The 15,066-nt window shown below is 34.7% G+C and overlaps 1 protein-coding gene across 1 annotated transcript in view; it reads left to right on the top strand.

Annotated features, from left to right (window-relative positions):
- LOC100349442 (uncharacterized) overlaps nt 1-10,223 on the top strand; it is a 459,397-nt gene extending 449,174 nt beyond the window's left edge. Inside the window, exons 22-25 of the mRNA XM_051827387.2 lie at nt 463-527; nt 1,870-1,970; nt 5,320-6,274; nt 7,850-10,223. Coding sequence (XP_051683347.2) covers nt 463-527; nt 1,870-1,970; nt 5,320-6,274; nt 7,850-8,316 — 1,588 coding nt within the window. The 3' untranslated portion in view covers nt 8,317-10,223. The remainder of the gene's footprint in view (nt 1-462; nt 528-1,869; nt 1,971-5,319; nt 6,275-7,849) is intronic.
- The last annotated feature ends 4,843 nt before the right edge of the window (nt 10,224-15,066 follow it).

Genomic DNA, 15,066 nt, shown 5'->3' with positions numbered 1-15,066 from the left:
TATATCAGCTTCAAATACAGTCTTCATCTGTTTTAATTCTGGTCTGTATATTACTGTATTAGTAATTAAAATCTTCTCTCTAAAGCAAATTATTGTCTTATGGAACTCTTTGGCATTTGCTGTCCAGCCTTTATCATTCTGTATTTTAAGATATCTCTAATGATATATTATGTTGCTGTGGTAAAGATATCTGTAATGATATTCATATGCTATGGTGGTAAAGATTATGGCTCTGGGGCTAGACTGCCTAGATTAATAAGAATACCACTTGCTAAATGCATGAACTCAGGCATATTATTTAATTTCTTTGAACCTCTGTTTTAACAGGTGATGTTAAAAGGGAACTATGATAATAGTTCTTACCTCTTATGATTGATTTATTAAATGACAAAGTGCCTTGCACATAACTAATTATTATCTGATATTAATGGTTGCCCCTTTTCTCCTTGATGTTTTTTTCAGTTGGGTTGGACAAATGTTACAGTTAGCATATGGTTCTTCCTTTGGAGATGCAGCTGCTAATGCAGGTAAACACTTGAAAGTTCCAAAGACTTGTGCAGTTTTTAAAAAAATAAACAAACATAACTTAAATATAAGCTCATTAATAACAAATCGTTCCATATGTGACATCATGTAAAGGTTGCCCAAAGATTTACTGTAATGCATTTAATTAAAAGAAGAGAATTACTTTTTCAAACATATCTTCAGTAAATACTGAATTGCACCAAAATAGTGTAGCTCTAAAATTGGGCTGAAACAGATATTGAAACGCACCATGTTTTATATAATCTTTTGGAGAGCTAGTTAGTTTGTTAAATTAGGAAACATGTGTTTTACAGGTGTTATACCTAGTGCTTCTTGACCCCCCTCACCATATAAGTGAAGGCACAATTTTCTGGCCTATTCTGCAAACACTGCAAATCCTAAATATAGTGGATATAGATTTTTATGCCCTTTTGTAATTCTACATATAATAATTTTATTCTGTCCATGTGATAAATGCCTGAAAGGTCAAAATCAGGATTAGGTTAATCTAATTTTTATTATCCCTAGAATTCCTCAGTACCCTTAAAAAAACAACAAATATCACTTGATCACTTCCACTGATAGAAGAATCATTTATAAAGTGATTTTGAGCCAAGGAAACAAAAGTTCTTATTATGGAAAACATTCTCATGTATTCATTACTGCTGCCAATAATTTTTAAATTTTACATGTAATTTGACATGGAATGTAGAGGGAAAAAAGACAAAAGAAAAAAGGCTCAGGCAGAAATACTACATACACATTTTTACTAATTTGCATGTTCATAAAAAAGTAAGTGAATTAACAAATTCCAATATTTACTGATTAAAAGTCACACCACAACTTAGTTGTAGAGTTGGAGCACATTATTAAGTATGAATAAATAAATGAAACAAAATTACTTAAAAATCACTGTTTCTGATAGATAACTATTTACTGAACTATTCCTTCAACACACAGAAGCACATACATACATGGCAAAGAAGGGTGGAAAAACGCAGTCTTGGCATGGGTGAACTCAGTTTTAGTGCTCTTAAAATTGATAGTTATTGGATAACAAAAACTATCTCTGTTTATAGTTTTTTAATGAAATCCTGGATGTAGCAGTAGGACTATCCATATACTCCAAAATTCCAAAGTAGTTGAAAAATAGCAGCACTGTCATTATTAGCTAGGCTGTTATGTACTCAAAGGTAGAAAAAAGGGGCTAAAAAGTTTCCTTTAAAAATTATCTTCCCTCTGTTTAAACCCTAGCATATATCTAAGGCTATCACAGAGTTTTCCAACCTACAAGTTAACCTCAGATAAATTATTCGAAACTAAAGCTCTCTTTTTCTCTTACAGAATACCGGCGTATTGGTGCCATGATTTATGCAAAATGTGTTCTGGCCCTGAAAAGAGAGTTTCCTGTGATTTGGTGTACCAACTGCTATGAAGCAACTACTGTAAGTATTGTCATCATTTCAATATTGGTCAGTGGCAGCCAAATAAAAAAACTCAAATTTTCCATTGTTTACAAGCATATTCAGCAGTTTTTAAAAAGTGTATTCATGCTACAATGCAGCTTCTGAATAAAAATGCTTAGTGTGAAATCTAAATACCACTTCCAGGAAATAGAGTAGGGAAAAATAACAAAAGATTAAGGAGTACAGTTTGTCTCCCATTCATTTTGCTGCACTAACTGATGTGATCAAGACTGGTATAATTGGGATGAGTGCTTGGCACCGCACTTAAAACACTGCCTGCGATGCTCCCATCTCATGTCACAGTGACTAGTTTGAAACCCAGCTACGCTTCTGATCCACATTTCTGCTAATATGCACCCTGGGAAGCATCAGGTGATGGCTCAAGTACTTGGATCCCTGCTACTCACATGGGCCCAACCCTAGCTGTTATAGACATTTGTAGAGTGAATCAGTGAATGAAAGACACTCTCTGTTTCTTGTCTCTTTCTCTCTGTATCTATCAGCCTTTCAAATAAAATGAAAAGAAATAAAAAAATTAAAAAAAACATATATTAGGTGGACATTGACACATGTATATTTTTCTTCCTTTGAACATTGGAACAATGGCATCAACCTAAATTGGACTGAAGGAATGTAATCTTGAGATAAAAATTAATTCACATAATACTTTGATAATAATTTGTAAAATCATCTCATAACCTTATTTACATAACCTTATTTCAGGTAGGTTTTTTTATTCCATCCACATTTCAAAGGCATAAAATAAAATTTAGAAAAACCCAGAACACTCACTAAAAATATTTTTCTAACTTTCATGATATGATCCTTGTATAATCAGAACAAAAGAAAAAAGTGAATAAAGCAATAGCATCACATTGAGTACTTCAGGTTAATATTTAGTTATTCTCAGGGCCTGCACTGTGGCACAGTGGGTTAACGCCCTAGCCTGAAGTGCCGGCATCCCATATGGGTGCCAGTTCGAGTCCCAGCTGCTCCACTTCTGATCCTGCTCTCTGCTATGGCCTGGGAAAGCAGTAGAAGATGACCCAAGTCCTTGGGCTCCTGCACCCACGTGGGAGACCTGGAAGAAGCTCCTGGCTCCTGGCTCCTGGCTTTGGATGGGTGTAGCTCAGGCTGTTGCGGCCAATTGGGGAGTGAACCTTCAGATGGAAGACCTCTCTCTCTCTCTCTCTCCCCTCTCTCTGTGTAACTGATTTTCAAATAAATAAAAATAAATAAATAAATCTTTAAAAAATATTTAGTTATTCTAGGCGGTGTTATCAAATGAAAAATGAGTTTAGGACCTACAAAACCTCTTCCAACTTTTTTGCCTTTTACTGTAAGATATTTTTAGGAGGAATAAATATGTATTTGGTAGTTCCCTACTTTTATTTCTTTTGGGGTGACAATGGGAAGAGGGTTATGTCTTTTTTAATTGAAACATACTTTCCCAAAGAATGTTCTCATAAAATGATTATAAGTTCTTCTATAAAAAATGTTATATTTTATAATACATTTGGGAAAAAACACAAGTTTAAAAGACTTCTCAGAAATGTAAAACAGTGCTGCCACTTTGAGACATAATCTGAAAGTTCCACAAATAAAGTTAAACCATGATCCAGTAATTCCACTCTGAAGCAAAAGAGATGAAAACTTACCCATACAAAGACTTAAACATGAATGTACATAGTGACATTATTCCTAACAGTGAAAAAGTAAAAACATCCAAATATCTATAAACTGTTGAGTGGATAAACAAAATGTGACATTGGAATATTATTTGACCATAAAAATGGATGAAGTGTTGATATATGCTGTAACATTGATGAACCTTGAAAACATTGTGTTAAGTGAAAGAAGCCAGGAAGAAAAGGACACAAATTTATATGATTTTATATATACAGGATGCCCAGAATAAGCAAAGCCATTGAGACAGAAAGCAGATTAGTGGTTGCCAGACAGGTCAATTAATGACAATTCTTCAGGCATGATTCTTTGAAGGAGCCCAAGTCCCTTGTGCCTCCTCCTATGGCTGCCAGGTTCCTGGTTTTCACCATAATTGCAGGCTGTTGGTTTTCAAGTCCACCATGGAATTGGGTTGTGGGGGGGGGGTGGTAGGGGGAAGAGTGTGGTGATGGGAGTAGAGCAAATTAAAATGCAGCAAAGCTCATTGTTCTTTCCAATATTCAGCTATTTTTCTCAAGGAAATGATGCCAGATTGCTGTAAGCCTTTAGTTGAGTTTTGGAATTCTGAAAAAGTTACTTCTTGTATTCTCTACCTGTTTTCTCATTGCTTCTACGGAGAAGAAAATTTTCATGGTTGCTTTCTCTGTCATTTTTGCTGGTGTCCTGGGGTTTCTTTTCTTGGGTGATAACAATTTTCTGGAATTAGACAGCAGTGATAGCTGTCAAACTGAGAATATATTAAGAAACACTGAAGCGCACTGTTTAAATGGGTTATGGTGTGTGAGTTAAATGTGATTGTGGTATGTGAGTATTTTAATACGTTTTATTATTATTATTATTATTATTATTATTATACAAGTATAAGGTAAGGCCAGCAGATCAGGAGATAGCTGTGATTGAGAAGATCATTTGCTATACTACTCACAAATCCCAATAGGAGGGAGCGCATCATGCACTGGTTGGTGGAGGAAAGGCACACAGAGAAGCTCCAAGGTCCTTGTATGAAATAATGGTTTAGGATTAACTAGTTTGAATAACTTCAATGGGCCCTAGGGTTTAGGGGCTGTCTCTAGTTGTCTGGTACCTCACCCTGGGCTAACTCAGGCAGGCTGATAGTAGCCTGGAGCATGAGAGCTCATAAAGGAGGTGGTTGGGGTTAAAAGCTCTGGATCAGGCCGGTGCTGAGGCTCACTAGACTAATTCTCCGCCTGTGGTGCCGGCATCCCGGGTTCTAATCCCGGTTGGGGCACCGGATTCTATCCCGGTTGCTCCTCTTCCAGTCCAGCTCTCTGCTGTGGCCCGGGAGGGCAGTGGAGGATGCCCAGGTCCTTGGGCCCTGCACCCGCATGGGAGACCAGGAGGAAGCACCTGGCTCCTGGTTTCGGATCCACGCAGCACACCAGCCGTAGTGGCCCCATGGGGGGTGTACCAACGGAAAAAGGAAAACCTTTCTCTCTGTCTCTCTCTCTCTCTCTCTCTCTCATTGTCTAACTCTGCCTGTCAAATAAAAAAAATAAAATAAATTTTAAAAAAATCTCTGGATCAGTGTGTTTGCACTTGGAAGGTGTGCTCAAGGATAGATGATTATAGTATTATACTTGTTGAGGTAACGTGTTATCTTTGAACGGGAACTTTCTTTCAGATTGTTTCTGTGAATCCAAACTTCCAATACAGACGTGCTCAAAATATTTCTGATGAGTTCATCTATTTTCGTCCTATTGATGCGGACATTCGGGAAGAGGCCAGAAGACAAAAACAACAGAAATCAACTTTGGCCTCCCGTCAACACAATCGAGAAGGTATCCATCAGAGGGACCTGGGGATTATCAGTCAGGTGGTGATGGTTACCACCACCCCACTAACAAAAGAGTTAGAAAGCATTGCCCTTATAAGACCAAAAACTTCAGGGCTTCTTCGCCTAGAGAAAATGCCAATTAAATCTCCAGGGGTCCTAGAATCTCAACGCTTAGACGTTACAGGAATTGCCAGTCCAGAGGAAAGGGGGAAAGGCACGGCAATACTTGTTGCTGGTGTGCCTGGAAAGGAGGAGCTAGATGATACAGAAATTCCAACTTTGAAATTCACTGGGTTTATACACCTGGAGGCTTTAATAAATAAATGTTCACCATCCTCAGAATACAGTCGCCCAGGAACCCCAAGAAATCTGTGGCTGGAATCTCCAGAAAATGCAGAGTCCCCAGGAAGTGATGACCTAGAAGTAGCAAGAAACATGTATCCTTTTAGAGAAAGATCCATCTTCCGGCGTTCCTGGGCAGAGCTTTTAGAGGCACCACTGAACAGTGAAGGGCTCCACATTCTCCAAACTGTTCCCACAGAAGAGGACAGAGAAATTGGCTATCACCTACAACCAGAGGGGGAGAATCAAGCAATCACCCCTCCCAAGGGACATCATCCCCATGGTTTGGAAGGTCCTTTCCCATTGTTACCCCAGCAACCTAAGCCACGGCGGCAGCGAAGTCACAGTTTACCACGATACAGTGATGTCAAGAGCAGAAACCTAAACGCACCTGAGTTAACATTAAATCCAGAGGAGACATGCTTCTGTTTTCCAACTGATCATAATCCGCTCATAGGAGGTAAGATTTTTGAACTTTCTATACAACTTTTGTAAATTACATATAATGTTCCAGAGAAGACAACTTTCCTCAGTAAATTTAATCTCCAAATCACCACCTGGAAGTCTAATTCTTTCTATCCTATAAGACATTAGCTTTTTCTCATAGAATTGATGACTGCCCTTCAATTTTAAGCCTTATATTTGGAGATGATAGCCTAACCTTAAATTTGGATAATTCAATCAGGCACCAGTTGATAATCATTGGGAAATAAAACCTTAAAATATAAAGATTGTTATGACTTCAGAAGTTTGAATTATATTTTCTCTTTTTAAAATGACTTCCAGGTACATGGATAATTTTGAGAGGATGACTAATTCTGACTCTGCACAGAATATAATCCATATAATAGAAAAATGTATCCTCTAATATATCCATCACCTAGTAACTAAATAATAGTTGCTTAGATTAGAAAATGGATGGAATAATGTGCAGGATCCCCTGTTGGTTAAAAGACAAACAAGTAACAGCTCCATTTTTCTCCTATATGTGAGCATCCTAGTGACTACAAAGTATTATTTGACAAATGAACTATCATATAAGTCTATATTAATACAATATATTTCATAAAGTATTTATAATATATATATTAAAATCCTAAATGGAAATTTCCTGTTAATTATAAAGTAAAATGTTTGCTTTTAATCATTAAAGCTGTTTAAACATTTGCAAAAATACCCCTATAGATACCCAAATAGTATTAGGAATTTTTGGTTCTAATTTATGTTAGAAGCCTGTCCCCATACCTTCATGAAGACAGTGTCATCAACTGAAACTCTGAGAAGTAGCCCCACCAAACCACTGAAATAATTTCAGAGAAGAATCTGAAATCTAATCTGAACTTCGTCTGGAAGTCATAATTTGACCATTGTGTAATTTGTTTCTTTTTCTACACATATTTTGGGCTCTGAGAAGTTATTTATCAGTTGTTGACATTAAAGTATAACCCAAAGTCAGCTCAGATCACATCATCCTTTGAAATGTTCAGTTAGCTCAATCCCAATCTCACATCCAATATCCTCAAGATTCCTTCAAATTCGTGGTTGCTTTCATTCTCATGGTTTCGTCTTTCCACTGGAATCTTGATTCTATAAGTTTTTTCATATTTCAAAAGAAAAAAAAGAATTTAATACTAAATATGTTTGTTCCCAAAAAGCCCTTTGGCCAAACACTTCTGTAATTTCTCATTGGCTAACATTCCCCATACAGCACTCCTCTCACCACAAAGTTCCTCAGTCTCTAAACCCCATCTTTCCCTTACTTCTCTATTTTCCTCTACCTGCAAATTCCTGGTCACTGTGTGGAACCATCTAGTCAGAACTTTTGTTTTCTCTCTGTCCATCTTTTACAACCAAAACAGTTTTTCAAGATATTTTGCTAAACCCAAGGTTGCAAACTGTGGTGATATTGCCATGTGAGTCTAAATTGTTAAGGTGATTGGATCAAATTTGGACATCCTTATTCATATTCAGTTTCTTTTCAATACATAAATCAATCTTCTATCAGTTAAAAACAACTTTTGCTTTTTTGTTTTAGAAAATGCAAAGGAAAGAGACAGCATTGAAGAAGCTTGGCAAAAGGCCATTTTGTCAGGTTCTGGCGAGCACCCTCCTATCAATCCAAGCTTTGAGAATTCTTCTGCAATGTGGGGCAAAACTGGAATTAGTGGAAATAATGCTGGACTTCACAGTGGCAATGTTAGAGTTTCCAGGAATAATATCAGTGTCCCCAGGGTTAATGTTGGAGTCCCCATGAGAAATGTTGGAGTTCCTGTGGATAATGTTGGGGTTCCCTTGGATTATCCTGCAGTTCCTAGGGGCAATGGTGGAGTTCCTATGGGTAATCCTGAAGTCCTTAGAGGCAATGGTGGAGTTCTTAGGGGGAGTGGTACTGGGGTTTCCATGGGTAATATGGAAACTTTCCGAAACAATGTTGGAACATCCAGACGTATGGCTTTCTCTCCACTCACTGAACTCTTAAAGATAGGTGAACACCAATTATAAAAAAATGACACCTTACAAAGTAGACCTTAGAGTTATGGAACATACTATGACACTTAACATCAAAATAGAAATACATCGAATTTGACACAATTACAAATAGGACACCTAATTTCAGAATGCACAAATGAATTTATACATACACTTATTACGATTATCTTCAATCAGAATTTTTGGAACAAGATAGGAGTTTACTTATTAGTTTGTACTTAATAATAATTATCAATTATTTGTGTGATTTCATTTGGGAGGATGAGTTGTAGAGGAGTCACATGCTTACTTATTCAAGCTCAGATTTCTACTTGGTAATGAGATACAGTATCTCCATCTATCACGAAACAAAATACCAACTAAGCTCCACATGATATTGCCATTTCACACTTCTGATAACTTAAGGTCTTCTTGGATATTTTGATGGGCAAATAAAAGTAATCTCATGGTTATTAACAGTCGTATGGATAAGTCCAGCTTAATGTTCAAGAAATTTATTGACTGAAATGTAAAGAATCAGGAGATTTGGCAGAGGATTATTGATTACAGTGCTTCTCTGAAATATCCAGACAAGACCTTTAAAGAAAGTTCACTAACAAGAATATTTAACTATTTACATTATTTTTGTGACACATGTCGGACAAAATTGTAAATATTTACTGGAAGCCTTAAAAATACAAGGAGACAAACAACTGTAGAACTGTAAATAGTATACGTGGTTGTGATGTAAATAGTATGGATAAGACAACACTAACAGCACCACAGGATGCCTAAAATATTGCATGCTAAAATATTACATTTATTCTAAAAATTAATTTTGTTCATTTCCCCAACTACCAAATTATTTTGTCATAAAAATATAGGACAGAAGGGAAAAATCATTGACATATTTTACTAACTTACTTAATAAAATGCCCTCTCAGAGAGACAAGGACCACTTTTCATTGGCCCAGATAGTATGTTATTTAAATTACAAAAATACAGTTACCTATATAAAATTTGGTTTTCAAACACATTTGTTTCAACAGATTCCTTAAGATAGATAAGGTATTACTGGAAGGTAATGAGATTAACTCATTAAACTACATTAGGGAAAGTAATCTCATTACTTTATATTCATACATAATACAAATTTTTTCCACAATTTTAGGGCATATGGGCCACTATTCAATTTGTACATTTAAATTTTCAAATTTCCTGAATAATGGTAGCTGTTGTTTTTACAAAATTAAGGGCAATTTAAATTACAGGATACCACCTAACCCCTTATTATGTGCCTTACCACATAGTACAAGGGGTGGTAATCTGTGGTCTGAGGGCAAAGTCTTGCCCACTCACAGGATCCATTTGGTCTTTGAGGAAAGAGGTCATGAGGCTGCCTAGCCTCCCTCTCTTCACTCTCTCCCTTGGTTCAGTGTGTGCTTACTGAACCAGGGCCTTGGCCTCAAAAGAAATGAAAAGGTAGTGAGATTTCTTTCTCCTACTTCTTACCATCCCAGAAGATGGGATACCATTTCAGACTTGAGTTACCTGAATTTTTCATAGAGTGGCAAAACCACAGAAGTTGTTGAAGGATACAGGCTGCCATATTTCAGTTACTGCCAATGCCTGACAGAGAAAACCAAACTGACAGTTCACCTTGCTGAACAGATAGTCTACACTACATGCTTTCTTGTCATACCGACTTTGTGAAACAGAACTATTGTATTCTAACCATCAAAGGGAACCACCTTGTATGTGCAAAAAAGTAATACAAGGTGAAAATTGAGAGATGACTTACGAAGAACTAACATTTACCAAAAAGCAAGTGAAAAGAAAGACAGCAAAATTGGGCTCAATTATATATGACACTGATATATAATTGAAGATTGTCACTAAAACACCACCCCCACCAACAAAACCCTGCTATGTGAGTTTAATTCCTCATGCTTTATGATCCATAAATATTTGGATATTGTGTTTAGTGGCTTTAAATTTAAATATAAAAACTATATGTAAAATGGCCAGCTGCTTGTTTCTTTATAAAATTTTAAGAAATTGAAAGAAACTGTTAACTAAAGAATCAAATATGAAGATGGTCTAAGAAGATAATTGTCAATCTTGTAAAGAGCTTTACCTATAGCATTGGTTTTATTCTGCTACATATTGTTAGTTCAGAACTGAGCAATGCAGAGGTTTCAGTGACACATCATTATTTATCTTCTTATGATCTTCTTTAAGTTTTCTGTTTCAGGGAACTTACCTAGCATGCCTCAATAATCATCATAACTTTGCAGAAGAGAGAGTAAATAGCATAGAATATATTGAATAAGAACACTTCATCACAAATTTCACATAAATCTAATCTGATAACTTCATGAAAGATGTTAAGGAGCAGTGTTGAAGAAAGAAAATTATGGGCTATTTTTAATGCTGTTGCTCTTACCAAATAAAAATAGATTTAAATTACACATAGTAGTTCAATATTCTAATATATACCCTATAAAATAAAAAGAAAATTACTTGCTAAAATCTATGATGCCATAGGTGGGAGAAAGAATTTTGAAATTTCCCACATAATGTACTATTCAAGAAAGAGTAGTGGATCAGAAAATAATAATGAGTAATTACTACTTAACCATAGTAATTATACTGATTCTTTTATCGTAAGGCTCTAGAAAACTGTGCCCTGCCCATTGTGAGTACAAGATAAATTTTAACTTTATGGACCATTTTACATTCAATCCTCTGGTTATACAAAAATGATTGTGTTTAAATTAAATTGTACAATGTGAATTCAGATAAGCCCAACTGATTTTTAATTCACAAGTTACAGAGCAAAAGAATTTAAGAAGTTTTATTTACTACTAATAATATTATTATCTCTGTTTTTCTCAAAGCTAAGGGGAAAATGATTTATCTCAAAAACACCTCTCTAAGAACTTATGAGATCAAATCATATAACTGCCCCCTTCATTTCAGTAAGCATAATGTTACAAAAATATTTCTCAAAGCATTTAACTGAAATCAAGATATTTCTAAAGCATTCTGAGTAGGAAAATAATCCATACATAACCATAACCTATATGTTAGAATAAAGGGAATTTAATGGTTTGTGAAAGATTTTTTAAAATAATTGAAATAATCTGTTTGCATACAGTTGGAAAGTAAAAAAGAATTTGGTCCTTATACATGTAGTGGAAAACCATAGTTATCAAGAACCAGTATAAAACTAAAATATGCAACTACAGAAAAAATTATCTAAAACTGTGGCAAGGGAATTCCTCTTGATGATTAATCTAACAGTAACTGAATGTACAGTACTATTTCTTTTTTTTTTTAAGAATGAGACAAACAGTGTGGTTATTTACTCTAAAATCCATTAATTAACAAGAAAGCTTCAATAATTGCATGGGAGATTTCCATCTAATGATTATATTTTAAGTATGTTTTAGAATTAAAAGTTCAAAATATAGCAAAGTGCTTTTAATAGATCATGTGCCTTGTTCAGTGAACATTTTAAAAGCAGAGAGCCTCACTGATGAGTGACAATCTTGTTGAAAATGAGAGGTAAATGGAAAAGCAAAACAAAAATTAGAATAAAACTGTAGCTTTTAAAGTAAATGATGTTTTATTATTTCAAAGGGTTTTTTTTGCTCTTTTGATACTTACCATCTTGTTTATCAATGTGAACAAATAAGCCTTAAATAATTTAATTTTGCATTTATATTCTTAAAACTTATATTATCTCCGATCCTCTAACTCCCATCCCTTATCCCAACCCTTACTTGGCTCTATCCTTTACCTAATGCAACCCCCCACCCCATCCTTGACCTCTTTTCCATACCCACAAACCTCATCCCCCCAAACCTCATCCCCCCATTTATCCCTAACACTTTCCCCACCCCTTACCACATTTTGGATATCTTCTCCATCCCTTATCCTCACTTCACTGCTGACCTTCTTCCTCTTACCACCCCATTCTATACTCACTTTCTCTTTCCATTGTTCACTCCATCCCATTGCCTGTTATGACTCTTTCCTTCAGCCTATTCCTGAGACTTATTCCAACTCTCTTCTTGACTACAACTCTCACCATACCTTTAATCCTTCAACTCTTCCCACAATTTTGACATCAAGAAATCAGGGTGGAATAAAGACTAAAGTGAGGACAATGAATAGAATAAGATTGTCTATTTTATATCTTTATTGATTTATAAAAATAAAAACTCAAAGTTGTATTTTTCCAGACTGTATAAAAGTATCCCAAATTGTAGCATGCATGATATTAAAGTAGCCAAGTAAAAATTATTCTGTCAAAATATAGGAACCTGAATACCATGTACCTCCAAATTGAATTTTTTGGTGGGGAAAGTAGGCTGATTAATGCCAGTTTTTCAATTATAAAAACATATGATGAAATTTGTAACTTCAAGACTTTTTTAAATTTAAATTTTTAACTGATTCAAAAGATCCAGATTTTTCCTTCTTTCGTATATTATAAAATGCCTCTCTCCTTAGGAAATACTCATTTTAGGCTCTTTGAGTAAATGAACAGATATACATCCAATTTCTTCATCTAAATTGTAAAATATTGTTAATTAAAAAATTAAAGTATGCACTTTGTGACTTTACCTAGAGCATATTTTTGCTATTAAAAAGGAATATTTTAAGAGTTTATTTTTAAAGCTGACTCACCTCTAATAGATTTCATTATCTTATACAACTAGTATTCAAGTACAAGCCAAGTTCTCTATTCTTATACATATATTAGAATAAAAGAAAAGATCATCTTCAAAATAAAACTCACTTTAAAAACGCAGTGACATTCAATATAATAGTTAATATAATACTAAACTGTGTTAGAAATACCAACATTTAATATTGTTGATTTTTTTCCAAAATCTCAACAATCTTGAAGATCACCATGAAGATATTCACTAATTTTCATAATTCTTCTATACATGTATCCAGTCATTTAAAAATAAACACACAACAATTTTAGAATTTGAAAATTGTAAAATAATAATGGCAAAGTTTATTCCTTAAATCTAACATTTCAGTATTAGGTAATCAGATTTAATGCCAATACATGTGCAGTACTTACAGAGATCATAAGCCTGTGAAGAAAAAGTTCATAAAGGTATTAATTTGGAAATACCCATTGTCAAAATTCGGTAATAACACCTCTACACATTATAGCTCCTCAAACACTCAAACCAAATGTTTCAGCTTCATGTGACTATGTTCAGTATGTTTCAAGTAAGGGACACCGTATTTCTCTTTTGCCACATTTATCACCAGTGATTAGAGAATCAAACTGTCTTGAAAACAAAAAGCTCTTCTCTGATCCAAGAAAATGAGCAAGAGCTGATGCAATGCTTAAGATTGCAGTATTCATTATGATAAAAAAATTTTCCATCTTTTGAAAATGAAAGATACAACTCGGTTTTGTTTGCAAAGAAAAGGAGGATAGTAAGTAAAGTACACTGGTATTATGAAACATTTTTCATTTTACACTGATGCTGTGTTTGATTTTTAAAAATATGTATTGACATTAATTGCTGGCCATTGTTGACTTCTATCTCATTTATTAAGTATATATTGTGATATGTTTAAACAGTGTGCCATTCAAGGTGATATTTTAATATGTTTGTGACATGTGTACTTGATCCTGTATTGTACCCTTAAATAAAGTGTGGTGTGGATTGTTGTGACGTTTTCCTTTATTCAGAGGTTGAATTATCACAGCACTAGAATATAGAACTGGTGCTCAGTATTTATGATTATCTTAATCTTGTAAAGCTCACAAAAGGTATTTTATTATCTTGCTACCTTAATATTCTAATAAAGAATCTTACAGAGGGGTTATGACCATTTAAAAGCTAAATTACTAAATTAATTTTATTTCTGTAGCAACATTCACCAAAGATTTATTAGGATTGTTTTCAAAAGTAAAATTAAAATTACTACTACATGTGCTGATGCAGCTGCTACATCTATTCCCAAAGTCTTCTGTTCGAGTGCAGTGGCATGATTTAGGCACTTTGGTTTTTGGATCTTCCCCATTGAGTGTGTATGAATATGCTCATGCACACATGCACGGTATATGAGACAGAGATAACAGGAGACTTCAAAAGAAATACATATACTATCATCATCACTTAAATTTAATCACTGAGAGTTTTGACACCACAATGTATTTTGTTCTTAAGTTCCCTGAAAGGACTATCGTATTTTTTACTAGAGACTGAATCTTCCCAGAATTGATTATTCAACCTCCAGTCTCAGTTCCTCTGCATTCATAATAGAAATCCGTGATTCTTAACCTTTTTCTGCTAAGGTGGCAAGTAGTGGAATAGATATTTCAAACATTGACCTTTGTCTCCTAATCAGTTAGAAATAAAAATCAAACAGACAACTAACTGCCAGGATTCCAGATTGAAAATCTTGATTTGTTCTGTATGTTTCATATCGTTCATTTCTATACAAATCTCACTAAAACTCTTCTCTGGAACACGAATTTGATTAGAAACCTTATAAACTAACACACTAGAAATGTTTGATGCTACAGAAGTAAAAAAGTAACTCACTCCCCTCTTGCATCTTGAAAACTAAATTTCAACTCCTGGATAATGTTGTTTCTCCTAAATATTTTCAATTTTGTATTTGTACAATGTTGAAACTTGTACTCTAGGTTATGTAACATACAAGTGTTGGCTGTTACTTTACCTTCTTCTCTTCAAGTAAATTGTGATATTTACTGTAATTGATGCCATTTTG

Source organism: Oryctolagus cuniculus, chromosome X (assembly GCF_964237555.1).
Source record: "Oryctolagus cuniculus chromosome X, mOryCun1.1, whole genome shotgun sequence".
In the NCBI taxonomy this organism is placed as follows: Eukaryota; Metazoa; Chordata; class Mammalia; order Lagomorpha; family Leporidae; genus Oryctolagus; species Oryctolagus cuniculus.
Note: the sequence above shows the minus strand (reverse complement) of the source record. Positions and strands in the feature narration are given on the sequence as shown.